Here is an 18,330-nt window from a genome sequence, read left to right on the forward strand (position 1 = left end):
TGGCTCTAGCATTTGGCCACAAGGCTCTGCACAGACGAGGCACTCAGTAGATGATGGATGCATGAATGACTGCACTAGACTTTAATGGTAGCCTCTAAGGTTAGGGGTGCAGTGCTAGAGCCATCCCGGACATGGAGCAGAAGGCCTTGAGGGACTTCTGAAGTTGGTAAAGCACCAGGCTAAGAGAAACACGCCAGTGCCTAGGAAACTCTCAGGCATGACACCGCCTCACATTTTCAAAACTTTCTTTGGGGTTCAAGATTTTTTCACTAAACTAATTTAAGAACTATCACACCATAAGTAGTTAGCCTACATATTTGATCATGTTTCTTTTTTCTTTCAATGTACTCTCCCCAACTCATCCTCCCCCGACTAATGGCATCCTATACCATAGCGATACATATATTACAACTGATGAACCGTCATGGACACATCACTATCACCCAATGTCCACAGTTTCCACTAGGGTTCACTCTTGGTGTTATACATCCTATGGGTTTAGCCCAATGTAGAATGACACATGTCTAGCAGCCATGATTCTTTTTAACACTGAATCCAGTTCATGGGCTTATTTTCCATTTCTGGGACAGTTCCCTTGCTTGACCCTCCACGACAATAAAATAAATACTGAATCCAGTTCATGGGCTTATTTCCCATTTCAGGGACAGTTCCCTTGCTTGACCCTCCATGACAATAAAATAAAAAGAGGTAATCTTAATTAAGAGTGCCTCTGTTCCAAGATGCTCTGCCTGTGGTCCTTACCTTTCTTTTCTCCAGTGAAGGGCACAAAGTCCTCTCTGTCTTTCTGTTCCAAAGCTTCCTTCTCCAGGTACATGAGGAGGTGCTCGCGGTCAAAGGGGCCAGTGGCTGCCTTCTGTGTCTGGTCTTTCTGTCGAAATCCAGCCGGTAGCATGGCACTCTGACAAGACAGAGGTGTGAGCAGGAAGGAAGACGTCTGCCGGCCTGTACTTTGCTACTTCCTCTTCCACCCCCACTCACTATGTGCTGGGGAAGCAGGAAGGATACCTACGCAGAATGTGTGTGTGAGCTGAGGGCTGGAGGCTCTGGGACGCCTCTGAGGCCCTACTTGTTATAATGTTCAGCGCTGAGAGGGGGTTCCCAATGAGCTCAAGCAGCGCATAAATGGCTAGAGCAGCCTCTGAGTCTTCTGAAGCTGCCTCCTAAAACATGGAGGCAAAAGACCTCTTTCCTTGTAGATCATGCTTAGGTTTGGCTAGGGCTGCACCCAAGGTGCTCCCAGGTAGAAACATGAGACTCTAACAAGGAGCCGACATGGGGAACCCCTCTCCTGCAGAAGCAGCCAAGCTGATAAGTAAATACTATGACGATGTTAATGCCTGCTTGATAAAGCTTTGAGATTCCTTCCTTAAGTTAAAAAACAACAACAACAGAATATCTGTATTTTTAAAAATAAATACCATATCCAAAGTATCTGACATATCAGAATACCATATATATAATTTTGTTTTAGTTACATTTTTATTTATGGTAAAATCACTATTTTGGATGGCTCCAATTCTTTTTTTTTTTTTTTTAACCATAATTGACTTTTTATTTAAAAAATTACACGGAGCAATTTCCAGCGTATCTTTTTTAATAAAAGTACTGCTAATTCTAAGTTTAAGATCATACCAGCAGGTCTGAAGAAAGTGCTTGCCAATCAAACAATATAACAAGTGACTTAGCTTTTCAAGAACTCATAAAAACATTAGAAGCTCCATCGAAATGAACTTGGTATCATGATTATAGTCAGTCTAATCTATTCATTGTTGTAAGTTCATAAAAGAGTTCACATTATTTGTGCATTTGAAAGAAATGAGATATTTTTAAAAATCTGCATTTGGGGCCGGGTGTGGTGGCTTAGGCCTATAATCCCAGTACTTTGGGAGGCTGAGGTGGGCAGATCACCTGAGATCAGGAATTCGAGACCAACATGGCCAACCTGGCGAAACACCGTCTCTACTAAAAATACAAAAATCAGCCAGGCATGGTGGCGTGTGTCTATAATCCCAGCTACTTGGGAGGCTGAGGCAGAAGAATCGCTTGAATCTGGGAGGCAGAGGTTGCAGTGAGCCGAGATATTGCCACTGCACTCCAGCCTGGGTGACAGAGTGAGACTGTCTCAAAAAAAAAAAAAATTCTGCATTTGGGACTAAAAACCTGGTTTAAATACCATCTCTGACACTTACCAGTGTGGAATCTTATATAAATTACCTCTCCATGTCTAGGGGTTAATAAAGTTTACCTCAAGGGCTTCTGTGCCCAGAGAAATATATGACTCAGAAAAAACTCAGTAAGATTTGCTCTCTTTTCCTCTTTCCTTCTTTTTCCCCTAAACCAGACTAGTCCTTTCTCAACCAATGGAAAATATTTCCCCCAATTTACATTGGGCTGGTTTTTGAGAAATACATTTGCTGTATCACACCGTAGTGGCTATGAGGTTCTCTATGAATTTGTAAACACAGGTGACCCAGAACCAATCAGAGGAAGAAAAGAAAATGTGCATTCAGAGCTAAGGGATTTCTACCATTGTTTAAGGACCAAGCCATGCCATTTATCCATACTATCATTAACCACTCTGCTTCAGTTCCATGTCACTAACCTCGGGATCTAGGTCATCTAGAACATTTTCCAACTGTTTCAGTTCCTCTTCTGAGAGTTTGCCAAGAAGCTCATCTTCATCAATGTTCTTGTATTTCTCCAGCTCTTTTTGAAAGGGGAGTGCCATGGCTTCTTATATGCCTTTCTCATGGGCCATGCACATTTAAATGGTCCAGTTTCCTGAGACTTCAGAATACTGTTAATAAAAAAGAAACACAATAAAAAATAATCTCCATTCTGTAAACAGGACTTATTAACAGGAGACAGAAGTATGCCTCCAATGGAGCCTACTGTATTGAACGAATAATTCAACAAAAAGGTAATATTCCCTTCATTTGCAGAGCAACCTGACAGCTTACAAAGTGTTTTCACATATTTTACTTATTTTGATCTTTACAACAATCCTGTGAGGAAGCCCATGCCGATATTATCATTCCCATTTTATAGATGACAGTTCTGAGGTGACAGTGGCCTACTGCCTTGCTCGAGGTCACAGAGCTGGGATGGGTGAGCCCCGCCTTCTGATTCCCAGCATAGTGGGTGCTTTTCCATTATACTACTCTGCCTTCCCTGGCTCTCCATAGAAAAACAGGGGAGAACAATGCACTAATTGTAAGGCAGTTGTAAGAAGCATACTTGTGTCTTTTCAGGGAGAGAGTGGTGTGAAGAATACAAAATGGGATTCATTCAGGAACGAGAGTTTGGAACGTCTATGTGAGAAAGCATTATCCAGTAACTCCACTGCAATTAAACTAAGTGCGATTCTAAAATCCTGGCCACATGATCACTCTCTCTATTTTTCTCCTTGCTTTGTTTTCCACTCTATTTCTAGTCCCATTTCCCTTTTGTTCTACCTATTCATTCTTTATACCCCCAGGCCGTTCTTCTCTCAACCTTTATTTTTTATACCATCTCACTTCTAAATTTTCACTCAAAATGCAATTTTTACTCAATCCCTTTCTCCTTGCAGAGGATTCTACAGATCTTCCTTTGAAAGATAATACTCATTCAGGAAACAGTAATGTACTTCACTGACTGTGTTTCTCCTTAGTATTACCACCAATCACATCTTTCAGGCCAATAAATATTTGTTATATACCTACTATTTGCCAGGCATAGTTCCAGCAAACAGAAATACAAAGATAAACAAGATATGCCCCCTTTCCCCAAGAAGATCACAGCTTAGTGAGACAGGCACACAAATAGCAATAATGGCATAAGTATTAGACGTAATGTATAAAGTAGGTTTAAAAACACATGAGGAGGCCGGGCACATTGGCTCATGCCTGTAATCCCAGCACTTTGGGAGGTCGAGGCAGGTGGATCGCCTGAGGTCAGGAGTTTGACACCAGCCTGACCAATATGGTGAAACCCCATCTCTACTAAAAATACAAAAATTAGCTGGGTGCGGTGGCATGTGCCTGTAGTCCCAGCTACTTGGGAGGCTGAGGCAGGAGAATTGCTTGAACCTGGGAGGCAGAGGTTGCAGTGCTGAGATGGCATCACTGCACTCTAGCCTGAGTGACAGAGTGAGACTCTGTCTCAAAAAAATATATATATATTTATCAAAGTGCCCCCTCTCCCCAAGATCACAGCTTAGTGAGACTCTCACACAAACAGCAATAATGCCATAAGTATTAGACATAATGTTTAAAGTAGGTTTGAAAACACATGGGAAACTAATCACTGAGTAAGTGGGGGAAGTTTGAGGGGAAACTGAAAAAGAGGCTGTGTTTGAGCATTGAAGGAAGAGGTCATAAGGTGGATATGAATGGGCAAGTGTCATTCTAGGAAAAGGGAACAGCACAAAGGGGTGCAGGATAAGACAGTAAATGATATGCTGGTAGAGCAGGTGGCATGGCTAGGGAGGGGGATTCATGGAGGAAAGGAGAGGAAGGAACTAAAGACGAGGATGGGACATCTGTGAAGGGCCTTCCTTCTGCGCCTTGCTAAGGGACCTGAACTTTATTCTGTTGGGAATGGCAAGCCACCGCAGCTTCTTAAAGTAGGGGAGTGATCTGAGCACGTCAATCTTTTTTTATGAGTTCAAATCATAAGAATGAAGAATGAGTTGGCATGGAACGAGACTGGCTGCAGGTGGGCCTCTTAATGGCTATTAGAATAGTGTTCCCTTTCCTTTGTGAATTCAACTGCTCACAATGTTCAGGTTTGTGGTTTCTGTGTCGATACCCCTTTGACATGCAATGCAATGCTCTTTTCCATTAGCTCACCTTCTTATTTATTAATTTAGAGGTAGGGTCTCCCTCTGTTGCCCAGGCTGGAATGCAGTGGTACCATCTCGGCTCACTGCAACCTCCACCTCCTGGGCTCAAGGGATCCTCCCACCTCAACCTCTGGAGTAGCTGGGATTACAAGTGTGCACCACCACGCCAGGGACTACAGGCATGTGCCACGATGCCTAGCTAATTTTTATTAATTTTTTTTTTTTGTAGAGATGAGGTCTCCCAGCTCTCCTTTTTTTTTTTTTTTTAAAGCTTTAATGACTATATTCTAGTAAACAAACAAACAAAAATCCTACTAAAGTCAGAGAAACCAATTGGATCCTATACACTTTGTTCCGGTGCCAGCTACCACTAACTTACTGCATCACACAGGACAAGGATGGCATCTTCCAGGCCCTTATCCATCAAATGAACTGGTTGAACCACCCTACTTAATGGATTCTAAAATGCACACTTTGCCACATTTAACATTCTGAAATTGAGATGTGTCTTAGAATTGATGGTGTCCTACAATTACTGTTGTCCCAGCAGTAGTAAAAATGTACTTGTCATCGCTTGTATATACCTAAATATCAAAAGCACCAGCTTCAAAACTAGCAGAGTGGATGTAAAGGACTTGGAAGGAAATCCCAGGGACCACTGTGGAATACTCTTTTAAAATTTAGAAAGCAGACAATCGCGGCGAGGTGACAATGCAGGTATGTTTAGCAGCACTCCCAAAGAGAGGTCCAGATTAGGATAGTTCCACATAATTACAGAGTGAGTTTAAGTGCCCAGTTCAATGGCTTTTAGTTTTAGTTTTGTTTTTTTACAGATTTTTTAAATTACCACTCGATGGCACAGAGGAAATTATTATGCGGAAAAGAACCAGATATGGATAAGTAAAATAGTGATCTAAAATGTTGGACTCTGAGTGTGAAGTTTTAAGAATATCAACTAATGAATGCATTTCACTTACATTTCCCCTTTTTATGTACGCACAGGAGAGATATATGATTTTAAAAATCCATGTATATTCATAGCACATTTATTTGTAATTGCCAAAAATTGAAAACAATCTGAATGATAGTAAATGAATAAAAAACAAATTGTGACCAGGTGCAGTGGCTCACGCCTGTAGCCCCAATGCCTTGGGAGGCTGAGGCAGGAGGATTTCTTGAGCCCAGGAATTTGAGACCAGCCTGGGCAACACAGTGAGACCCCATTTGTACAATTTTTTTTTTTAATTAGCTGGGCATGGTGGCACATGCCTGTAGTCCCAGTTATTCGGGAGGTTGGGGTGGGAGAATTGCTTGAGCCAGGAGGTCGAGGCTGCAGTGAGCTATGATTGCACCACTGCACTCCAGCCTGGGCAACAGAGTACGATCCTGTCCCTAAATAAATAAATAAAAATAAACAAATTGTCGTATATCCACATAATGGAATACTTCTCAGCAATAAAAGGGAATGAACTATTGATGTACATAAAAACATGGATGAACCTCAAAATAATTATAATGAGAGAAAGAAGACCAAAAAGAATGTATATTGCAGGATTCCATTTATCTAAAATTTTAGAACATGTAAACTAATTTATATGACAGAAAGAAATCAGAGTTGCTTAGGCATGGGAGAGGTGGGAGGGGCTGATGAGAGGAATGACATAGGGGCATGGGGAACCTTTTGGGGATGTTGCATATGTTTACTACCTTGATTGTGGTGATGGCTTCACACACACATGCATATGTCAAACCTTATCAAACTGTACACTTGAAATATGTGCACTTTATTGTATGCCATTTACACTTCAGTAAAAAAGATTTCAAAAAACCTATGTGGAAGTCGAAAACAGCTCTTTCAATAAAGTAAAAATTACTATTATTTTTTGAGACACGGTCTCACTCTGTTGCCCAGGCTTGAGTTCACTTGTGTATCATTACAACTCATTGCAGCCTTGACCTCTTGGGCTTAAGCGATTCTCCCACATCAGTCTCCTGAGTAGCTAGGACTACAGGTGTGCACCACCATGCCCGGCTATTTTTTTTTTTTTTTTTTTTTAAGATACAGGATCTCACTATGTTGTCCAGGCTGGTCTCCAACTCCTGTATTCAAACGATCCTCCCAGCTTGGCCTACTGAAGTGCCAGAATTACAGGTATGAGCCACTGTGCCCAGCCAAAAATTTGTATTTTTTTTTTTTTTTTTTTTGAGATGGAGTCACACTCTCACCCAGGCTGGAGTGCAGTGGTGCAATCTCGGCTCACTGCAAGCTCTGCCTCCCGGGTTCATGCCATTCTCCTGCCTCAGCCTCCCGAGTAGCTGGGACTACAGGTGCCTGCCACCACGCCCGGATAATTTTTTTTTGTATTTTTAGTACAGACGGGGTTTCACTGTGTTAGCCAGGATAGTCTCGATCTCCTGACCTCGTGATCTGCTCGTCTCGGCCTCCCAAAGTGCTGGGATTACAGGCATGAGCCACCATGCCTGGCCAAAAATTTGTATTTTTAAGAAAACGTGTTATATTTTGATTGCCAGCCTTTTTTTCTTAGTGATACATAAAATACTGGAGAGTTTTACAATCAATGGTATCTTAGAGTTTATAAGATTCTATTTGAATTTTTTTTTTTTTTTTTAAAGACAGGGTCTCACTCTGTTGCCCAGGCTGGCTTGATCATAGCTAACTGCAGCCTCCAATTCCTGGGCTCAAATGATCTTCCTGCTTCAGTCCCTCGAGTAGCTGGGTCTACAGGTGCATGTCACCACGCCCAGTTAATTAAATTTTTTTTTTCTTTTTTGCAGAGATGAGGTCTTACTATATTGCCCAGGCTGGTCTTGAATTCCTGGGCTCAAGCAATCCTCCTGCCTCAGCCTCCCAAAGTGCTGGAATTACAGGCATGAGCCACAGTGCCCAGCCTCTATTTGGATTTCTATTGCTGGATTCTGTAACTAAACCTAAACTCCCAATTTTTCTCTAAAACAGAGTTGTTGTCTAGATTAATCTACCAGTCGGACACTCCTAACACTCAGAACAGCTTCAGATTCTCCCACTTTTTTCTGAGTCCAGCCGGTCAGCACCTCCTGCAGGTCCTTATTGCACAACATTTTTCACACCACCCCTTCTTTCCACTCTTGCTTCAGCCTTTTGTTCCTTCATGCCTGGACTACTCTCATTGCATCTTGAAAGATTTCTGTTTTTCCCTGTAAGCTACCCAGAACACTATAATTGGATCATTTTTTCCAACACTGCTAACAAGCCACTTCCCTGGTTAAGAACTTACAATGGCTCCCTCTTGTCTACAGAATGAAATCCAGACAATCTAGCTCCAAAGCTCCCATGATTTGGCTTTAACCTGCACTTCCTGTTTTCTCTCTCATTACTTTCCTGGGGAGCCCACTTCAGCTAAAATGGCTTATTTGCTCTCTGTGGTGGGCAGAATCATGGCCACCTAAGTATGTCCTCCTCCTATTCCTCACATCTATATGTTACTTCACATGGCAAAACAAATGAGTTGTGATTAGATTAAGTATTAAGGATTTTTTTCTTTTTTTGAGACAGAGTTTTGCTCTTGTTGCCCAGGCTGGAGTGCAATGGCACGACCTCGGTTCACTGCAACCTCTGCCTCCCTGGTTCAAGCAATTCTCCTGCCTCAGCATCCAGAGTAGCTGTGATTACAGGCATGTACCACCACACCCAGCTAATTTTTTGTATTTTTAGTAGAGACGGGGTTTCACCATGTTGCCCAGGCTCATCTTGGGCACCTGATCTCAAGTGATCCACCCACCTCGGCCTCCCAAAGTGCTGGGATTACAGGCGTGAGCCACTACGCCCAGCCCAGATTAAAGATTTAAAAATAGAAAGACATTTTGGATGATCTGGGTGTGCCAATGTAAGCCAAAGGACTCTTAAAAGCTGGAAGAGGAAGGCAGAAGAGTCAGTGTCATGCAATTTTTTTGCTTTGAAGATGGTGGAAGGGGCCATGAGCCAAGGGATGTGGGCAGCCTCTGGAGGGTGGGAAGGGCAAGGACATGGATTCTCCCCTAGGGCCTTCAGAAAGGAATACAGTCCTGTGATACCTTGATTTTAGCCCAGTGACATGTGTTTCAGACTTCTAATTTCCACAACAATAAGAATAAATTTGTATTGTTTTAAGCCACTGGATTTATGCTAATTTGTTACAGCAGCAATAGGGAATGAACACACCCTCTTACCAAAATACTTCCATTTTCCAGGATGATTCTTCTGGCTATCTTCTGTTTGCCCCTCCACATCCACTCCCCTGCTGCTCTGTGCTCCAGGAAGACGATCTATTTAGACTGTATCAATGGGTTCCCTTCTTATCTGGCTTCTGTTTGGCCCACAGGGGGCACTAGCAGGAAACTGGAGAGCAGGGGAGGGGGAGGTTGGGTCCAGAAGGTCACATCTCCCAAGAGGCAGCCCTCTCCATACAGCTGCCTGCCCCTGGCTGGCCTCAGGCCTTGGGTGGTAAGGGGTCCTTGTGCAGCTGGTGCCAGAGTTCTGCCTTGTTGGATTCCCTAAATCCTCCCCCCATCTTTGTAAATAGCCTCTTTATTAAATTTTTCTCGAGTTACTCAGTTTGAGTGTATCCCCTGTTTCTTGTTGGGATGCTGGCTGATATAATAATATTACTTGGAATGCTGTTCTCTATTCTCATGGCCTATCTATGCGCTCTGCTCTTGAGACCTGGCTCAGATCCCAGTTCTGCAGGACCACAGAATGTCAGAGCTGAGAGAGGCCTTAAAGATTGCCCAATCCAGCAACATAGATGGTTTTTCTCCTATTTCTCTGACCATTTCTTTTTGGTCTCTTTTAGCAATTCTTCTTCCTCCACCTTAAATACTGGCATTCTTCAAGATCTCATCTTATAAATTCTTCTACTTCCATACTACATATTCTCTCTGAAGGAACTCATCTGCCTCCAAAATTTTAATTATAATATATATCCAGGAGACTCCAAAATCTGTATCTTCATCCTAGACTTTGTTCCTGAGGGTTAGGCCCCTATATTTCCATCTGCCTAATCCACATCTCTCCGTGGCTGCCTCAGACACCTCGAATATGTCAGAAGTGCTCTCATCATCTTTCCTCCTCCAGAATCCCCCATTTCAGGAAATTGGCCGAAAAACCAGGGAGCCATCCTTGACATCTTCTCTCCCTCATCTCTTTTCCAGCCATCAATCACCAAATCCTGTCCTTACCTAAACGTGTTGAGAATCCACCTACTTCACTCATCTGCATTGCCCACATTCAGCCTTATCCCCCTCTGATCCATTTGCCATACAAATGGCCAAAGTGAGCACAGAGTTAAACAACTCTTCTCTAGTTACTTAAAATCCTCCAGTGGCTTCTGCTGCCTTGAGGATAAGGTTCAAATTCAGTCTGTCTTCTGTCATCCTCATCAGCCTCATCCTGTGCTGCACTCCCCATCTCCTCCTGGCTCCAGCCTCCTGGCCCACTTCCAATGCCTGGATCATGCCTTATGTTGTTCTCTCCGCTCAGAACACTCTCACACCACTCCCCTCTGGCTGACTGCTATCCTACTCATCCCCTGGTCTCATGCAAGCTTCACTTCTTCAGGGAAGCCTTGTTTGGATCTGGAGACAAGGTCTGGGTCACTCCCCATCTCCATGCTACCCCTTTAATCATATCTGTTCTTGGCTTCATTACAACTACTTGCTTTATCTCTATTTTCCTTGCTAATCTCTGTGAGGGAGGGGGATTTTATTCACTGATAAAATCCTGACTCCCAGCACAGTTCTTGATCTGAAGTAGGTATCCAATAAATATTGTGTAACAAATGTCATGTGAAAGAAATGAGTTCAAATGAACCCGCAGGTCCAGAGCTCATTCCACTCTATCCACTGCTTCCTCTCCCTGTGATGGAGCTTTCTGAGATCATCTAAGCCCACAGAAGTTGCTCCTTCCTCTAAATTTGTATGCCTTCATCACCAATTTGATGTATCTTGCTATCTTTTCATGTATGTTGCATGTATGTTTCTCTCTCCAGCTACACTACGAACTCCCAGGAGACAAGTGCCATGTCATACTTCAGTAGGAAAATACATTAATTAATTAAAATAACATGTTAATACTATGTAACATAGCTGTTAAAACAAATTGCCTATGTTGTATCAATGTACCTGGGGGTCTCAAAGTCAGAGGAGAAAAAAAGAACTTGCATCCTCCTGGAGCACAACTTTGATTTGAAGATTTGGGGAAAAGCTAGTTATTATTATTATTAGAAATAGGGTCTCATTCTGTTCCCCAGGCTGGAGTGCAATGGTGTGATCATAGCTCACTGTAGCCTTGTACTCCTGAGCTTAAGTGAACCTCTTGCCTCAATATTCCCCCCACCTCCCTTGACCCCAGCTGAGACTACAGGTGTGTGCCACTATACTCAGCTAGTTTTTAAATATTTTGTAGAGATAGGGTCTCGCTACATTGCCCAGGCTGTATTTTTAAAAAACAAATATAGAAATACTGTGGAGGAGAATGCAGCATTCTCATAGCTTTTAAAGTCAAATCAAAGCTTTTCCAGCTCATGGCTGGTCTGCTTTTGCCTCCACCAAGGCTGCCCAAGGGCTCCCATTTGTCTTCCCTTCCTGTTAGCAATGCTGCAGTGGGAAGTTAGCAAAGCACTGCTACAGCCTCCCCTCCAGCGGTGTGTTTGTCCCATGGCAAGCATTTAACATGCAATACGATGCTAATGTACACGCTGGAGTGAAGCAAATGCCTAACAAGGCTTCCAGGAGTCCCGGTGGGCAAGTACAGGAGCCAGTTAGGAAAATGGAAAATAGGATTAAAGACTTGAGCAGATGGAAGCATGACTTGGGTCCTTAAATAACTCTTCCTATTATCCAAATATACAAGCCTTGGGAAGGAAAATAAGGAGTATGGCTTTTTTCGTTTTTTTTTTTTTGTTTTTGTTTTTGTTTTTTTGAGACGGAGTCTCCCTCTGTCGCCCAGGCTGGAATGCAGTGGTGCGATCTCCGCTCACTGCAAGCTCTGCCTCCCGGGTTCACGCCATTCTCCTGCCTCAGCCTCCCGAATAGAGTAGCTGGGACTACAGGTGCCCGCCACCACGCTCAGCTAATTTTTGTATTTTTAGTAGAGACAGGGTTTCACCATGTTGGCCAGGCTGGTCTCGAGCTCCTGATCACAGGTGATCCACCCGCCTTGGCCTCCCAAAGTGTGGGATTACAGGCGTGAGCCACCACGCTCAGCCCTCTTTATTCTTTTTAATATATCTTCAATATTTCATAATTTTAAACAATTAGTACACCGATTTTCACCAGGTCCAAATCCACATTTTCTAAAACTAGTAAATTAGAACAATCTGCATATCAATGTATCCTCCAACAAAACATGAATTGATCCTAGATATTTAATTCATTTCTGGCTGCTGGGCAAATATAACAGCAATGGCCTGTTTTGTAATGTAGCTATTTGAAGATGGGCCAGTTAAGTTTGTTTTATTTTAAAACAACTAAAAGGCTTCTACATATTCTGGGGAATACTTGCAGAGGATGAAGGACAGAATGAGGCGGGATAAGGAGAAGTCTCAGTTAGAAATATGGTACGGCAATGGGAAGGCACAAGCTGAAAGAGTAAAGAGGAACAGATCTTACTAGAATGCAGAGCTCGTATTTCCCAATCTTACAACACAAACTTGCCAAAGCATAAATCATACTTGAAAAACAAGGTGCCCACTAGTGACTGCTCCTGTCTAAGGTTAGAACAACACAGAAGACTAAAAGCACGGGCCTTGGAGTTAACCAACCCAAGGTCTGATGGTGCAGATATGTGTGCAGTGACAACCTCCCCAAACCTCTGTTCCTTCCTCAGTAAAACATGCAAAGAACAGTGCTTATCTCAGAAGGCTGAGGTGACACTTAAGGTGACCATGTACATATTAGGCACAGTGTCTAGCAAGCGCAAACCCTCAGTCAAATCTATTTTTCTTTCGTCCTTGGTTGTGGAATAATCTCGTTTTTTGGGTGTTCTTTCCCTCTGTTTTCTCCATCAAGATCTGCTGAATATAAAGAGGCAGAACCTGTAAGAGCTGTGGGCCAGCGTTGCCAGGTGTAGAAAGCCACCATAGTGTAAGCTGGCCAAGCTACGAGATAGATTTCCACCTGGGCAGGAAGTAGTCAAAAAGCCAAAAAGTCTTGCTGTCTGCCCAGCCTGCCTCTTGGTTTCTAATTCTCATGGCGGGTCCTATTTCCCGCTGTTGTCTTGTCCCTGTGTTTGGCCTTCTTTTCTGTTTTTAGAGGAGTTCCTGTTGCTTGACCTCTATTTGTCTCCTTGCCTTCCACTTGGAGATCTGTGCCTTTCTGGTTTTTAACTGCCTGTTGCTTTTAACCATGTCCTTCCTCTTGCCTTTGGGAACTTACGGGCTTCTTCTAACTTCCTGATTGGCACCGGGTTTCCTGCTTTTTGTCTTTTGATTCATATGCCCTCCTTTCTTCCGCTTGCTTATGTGGTCTTTGACTCACTCATCTTGTCTCTTTCTTTGGCATTTTATACCAGCTAGGTTTTGATCCAGACTTTGTAATGACTTATGGATGCTCTGTGCACCCTGACTTGTGAGTGCTTACCTAGATGATGCGCAAAACATTTAACAACTGGTATAGAATGGACACTGCCCAATCAGAATGGCTGTTTATCAACAATGAGGACAGTTGTCCCCATGCACACTGCTTGAATAGCAGCCCAGCTCACTGTACTCCACACTCCTCTAACCACTCTGACGAGGGACCTCCTGGTCCTTTCTTAGGGCTTGTGCCCCAGCTTGTCTCCTTTCTCCTCATGTCCAGGCTTGGCATGGCTGGCCTTGGGCCCTGTTTCGTGAGCTCCTGCCACTCACAGTCCTGGAGCTGACCTTCTCATCCCCATCCTACCTAGCTGTCACCAAGAGAACCCAGGAACACCGACACATGTGAAAGAGGTAATTAGCGGGGCAATCTTGATGCCAAAACAGGATGGCAAATCATAAAAGCAGAAATAGCAAGAAATCACAGCTTTAAGGAAGGCTGTGCTGAAACACGGGACCAAGGCCAAGGAACTCAAAAAGGCTTTGGGAGGAAAGGTGGCTATCTCAGTCCATGGAAGAGCCATAGAAGAAGAGCGCATCTCATTTTACACAACCATGAAGCCTTAAAGTTATGTAGAATTGACTTTTTGGTGTGCTGAAAATAAAAATGGTTCATAGTATACAACAAAGGACTAAGCAGGAGAATTTATAGGAAGAAAGTTGGGAAATTTAGGATGAAAAAGTAGACTGGGGTCAAATTGTTATGATCCATTAAAACCAGAAACTGAAATTTGAATTCTAATCTGTAGGTAATGTGAAACACAAATACTTACAACTTACACATTTAATCATATGTCCTGACCTCTCACTCAAAAATGCATTAAAGGCAGTTTCTCAAAGGTGGTTCCATGTAACGATAGCCCCTCAAGATATTTTTCATTTTTTATTTTTGCACACAGTTTGGGAAACATTACATATCACATCCTATGGACATTCCCACCCCATTTACATCCCCATATACAATGATCATTAACCCATGAAAGCTTCTGAAAAGTCAAGAATAAACCAACTTGTCCAGCTTTGTTTAGTGTTTTCCACATCTGGCTAGGCAATTTCTTTTTCTTGTAACCCATTAACATTCTATGTATTTTGGGGAATACTGACTGAGAGATTCACAGGTACACACAGACATTCATGCAAGTAAATATGTATACTTTAAATTAGTATTTTCATGTATACATAAACACATACAATCCAGGTAAAGCAAAAATATCTTTGCAGCAAGGGATTCCGTGTAAGAGATTAAGTGTTGTAAGAGTTGATTCTGTTTTCGTGGTCTGGTAACAGGAAGTCTCTTCTGCACATGCCTTCTATGAACCTCTTTGAACCACTTAAAGTCTATAAGGAAAACATTTGGTTGTATATGATTTACGCACAAGGGAATGAGAGGAAACCCCAAAACTTCTGTCCTATCACAAAGCTAAATCATTTTCCCCCCAACACTTCCCTAACCCAAAATAAAATGAACCACTGCCTATGTTCTCAAACTTCCTTACACACTGACACAGATCTCGGACATAGAGAGGAAAGGGACAGCACTTTCGGGATGGTTCTTGGGTAGGGCTAGCATTTCTTAGGTATGGGGAATTACTAATACTTTGAAGTTGAAGCTAGAGGATGGGGTATCTTAAGCATAAATGATTGACAGTAGCCAAGATAAACCAAAAATGGGAACACCACCGCCCCCCCCAACACTCACACCTCCAATAGGTGATTTCGATTTGGGAAGGTGAAGCCAAGAAATTCCCCACAGATTCACTGCAGCTGTTTGTCACGAACCACCCTGTCTTCTACAACACTTTCTCTTCATTTACTTATTTATTTTATTGACTTCCCCCATTTCTTAAAGTTCAAATCTATAGAAAAGTTAAAAGAATAGTACAATAAACATTTGTTTTCTTCTTGATTCACCAACCGTCATCATTCTGCCACATTTGCTATGTTCCTGAACTTGTTCTGCTACTCCTGTACTTTTTTTTTTTTCTGACACAGCTGAAAGTTGCAGATGTCATGACACTTCACCTCCAATATCCACATCTCCAAAGAATAAGGATTGTCTGGTCTATGTAACCACAAGAATGAACCATTATTGCACCTAAGAAAATTAACACCAATTCCATAATATCATGTAACATGCAATCCATATTCAAACATCCCCAACTATCTCCAAATTGTCTTTTATAGCTTTTTTTTTCTCGTCTAGGATTCAAAGTTCACACATCCCAATTCACTGTTGTATCACTTGAGTATTTTAACCTACAATAGTTGCTCCCATTTGCTCTGCCCCATCCCCAAGTCTTTTTGTAGGAACACTACAGAGGTGAAATTATGCCTCCTTATTGCTTCACAGCGGGAGACTCACAGTAGATGCTGCTAAACTTGGTCATTTGGTTCCAGTGGTGACCTCCTAATTTCTCCACTGTAAGGACAAATTTTCCCAGAGTAACCTGTGGTGAGATACTTCAAAATAATATGAAAATCCTATTCCCCAACCACCTTTCACTCAAAGGTTTTGGACCAGTTGGTAAGTCCTTGCCTTATTCAACTGTTATGTTAGGTTTGCAGAGCGCCGAGTTCCTGATTCTCTCATTCCTTCTGTTGTGTATTTCTTTTTCAAACAATGATCCATCAGTACGCATCTTCTCTTTTCTGTGTATATACATTCCGGTTACTTCTTGCTGGGGCTTCCTCCCCGACCTCCATGCTGACCACATTTGACTACTCATGCCCAGCCCTAGGGAGCCACTAATCCTTTATCTGCTGATCCTATCACTTCACCTTCAGCAAATTAAAGGCAAAAACAAACCCCATCATTTTGTTGCTCACCAATGTACAGTACCTTACAAAAATTAAAATGATTGCAATGCGTATTTATTGGGTTAGACTGAAGAGAGTAGATAGAGAAAATCAGTTTTATCTTTAAAAAAATCAGATTGCTGAAGCTCTGAAAATCTTTCCTCCTCACTAGGGCAGAGGCGCTTGTTGTCACAATTAGGCTTTTTGTAGTGGTGTTAAACAGAAACACTCTCATCTTTTCAGTTCCCTGAGAGGGGAGAATCTTGGAAGAACAGAGGTTTACAAATCATTTAGCCCAAACGCCCCTTTAAATGCAGAGGCCCAGAGAGGTGGAGGGACTTGCTCAGGTCCCTCAGCTCCTGAATGGTCGAGCTAAGAGGAGAACCTGGTTTTTAAAACACCTCCCCCGATCTTCTTTTCATTCCCGTCCTAAATGCCCCGTGATTCAGATATGTAATGGGCACAGACGAAGCTGCAGCAAGCACGGCCTCCTTCACTGCTATTTTGCATTGTGACGGCATCACCTTCCTACCTCTGAATACTCTAAAAATTCCCATTAGGAGCCTTTTATTACTGTTTTAAAAATCCACCCTCATTTCCGCAGGTCAACAGGGAAAATTTAGGAAGCCTCAAGGGAGCACATACTACCATTACTTTAACCAGAAAAGTAATAACAATAATAATAAGGTTCTCGAGGATCCGCACGAGGCCGCTTTCTGGGAGGCTGAAACGCCCTGCGAGTGACAGCTCCAGCGATCTCAGGAAAGACGCCGGCCAGTCCACCCCTCCCCATCGCCTGCGGAACGAAGCAGGGAGATGCATACCACTCCAGGAGCTCATCGAACATGCACAGGAAGGGGAAAAGTGGGGGAACAAAGCCCGGAGTGGAAGACCACAGCCCCGCAGCCCGGGAGGACAGGAGACCGCGCCCTCCCCGCTGCGGCCCAGCGGGCTGCAGAGGCTGCGGCACCGCAGTGCGGGGCGCAGGACCCACACCCCGGCGGGCGCCTCCCGCCCTGGCGCAGCGCCTGGTCTCTCCGCGCAGCCGACCGGGCCGGGAGGCGAGAGGCGGCCCGGCTCTGCGCGCCCGCCTGGCCGAGAGCCCATGTCGCGGAGCATCCTCCCGCGGGCAGGGAGGGCACGGCGGCCACCGCGCTGCGGGCCCGGGGGCTGCAGACACCGGCTGGCCAGAGCAGGCCCCACCCGCCCCCCGGCGCGCTCACCAGTCCGTGCGCTCATCCCGGAGCCGGCTGTGCTGGCCGTCAGTCCGTCAGCCCCGGTGGAGCGGGGCCGGGAGAGCAGGGGCGGCGCCGCGGCCGGGGCGAGCGCGGCGATCAACAGGCGGCTCCCGGCCGGGCGCGGCGCCGGGGCGCGCGGCTGCAGCGGAGCAGGCTGGGAAGCGTAGTTCCCGGCTGCGCCTCGCCGCGGCCCCGCAGTTCCCCAGCCCCGCCCTTCCCCGACAGGTGTCCCCTCCCGGAATCGGGGTCTGAACCCCGCCACAGCTCTGCAGGTGAGGAAGCACCTGGGTCGTGGGGACGCCTGGGCAGGCTGTTTGGAGACGCTCGGGGCTCCGGAGAGCGTGGGTGGCAAAGGCTTTCAAGCTTGTGATGAGCATTCCTGTGAGCGAGCATCCTGACACGGAAGCCGCGTTGAGAGCGGTCTCAAGTACAGACCCCGCCCGCCCCAGGTTTTCCTGGCTGGGCGCAGGCGTGGGAGGAGAGAGTAGTTGGGTTGGCAGCCTAGGGAGGGAGGGAGGTAAGCGAGGTGGAGGTTAGCAAGGCTCTAGGGTGGTGGCGTGAGGGGCTGGAGAGCCCAAGCGCAGTGGTGGCTTCACTGAGGTGAGACCGGACAACTTAGCCTGTCTGAGCCTTCGCGTCCTCATCTGTAAAACAGGCTTCAAGCTTGAAAAAGTGTTGTGAGGATTAAGCGACCCATAGCACTTAGGGTCTGGCACTTAGTGCATACTCAGTGTAAGTTCCTTCCTTGGGGGTTCCAAGGGAGTTCTTGGGCCGGGAAAGTCCTATATGTCGTGCTAACCTAAAGATAGTTGGACCTCGTTGGGCTGGGTAAATGTTAAAA

The 18,330-nt window shown here is 44.5% G+C and overlaps 1 protein-coding gene across 1 annotated transcript in view; it reads right to left on the reverse strand.

The window, feature by feature from the left end:
• Positions 1–17,636, reverse strand: part of TMOD2 (tropomodulin 2) — a 57,764-nt gene extending 40,128 nt beyond the window's left edge. The window contains exons 1-3 of the mRNA XM_003266933.4: positions 17,475–17,636; positions 2,624–2,818; positions 763–919 (exon numbers count right to left, since the gene is read on the reverse strand). Coding sequence (XP_003266981.1) covers positions 763–919; positions 2,624–2,749 — 283 coding nt within the window. The 5' untranslated portion in view covers positions 2,750–2,818; positions 17,475–17,636. The remainder of the gene's footprint in view (positions 1–762; positions 920–2,623; positions 2,819–17,474) is intronic.
• Between the last annotated feature and the right edge of the window lie 694 nt (positions 17,637–18,330).

The sequence above is a fragment of the Nomascus leucogenys genome, chromosome 6, assembly GCF_006542625.1.
Source record: "Nomascus leucogenys isolate Asia chromosome 6, Asia_NLE_v1, whole genome shotgun sequence".
Taxonomy (NCBI): domain Eukaryota; kingdom Metazoa; phylum Chordata; class Mammalia; order Primates; family Hylobatidae; genus Nomascus; species Nomascus leucogenys.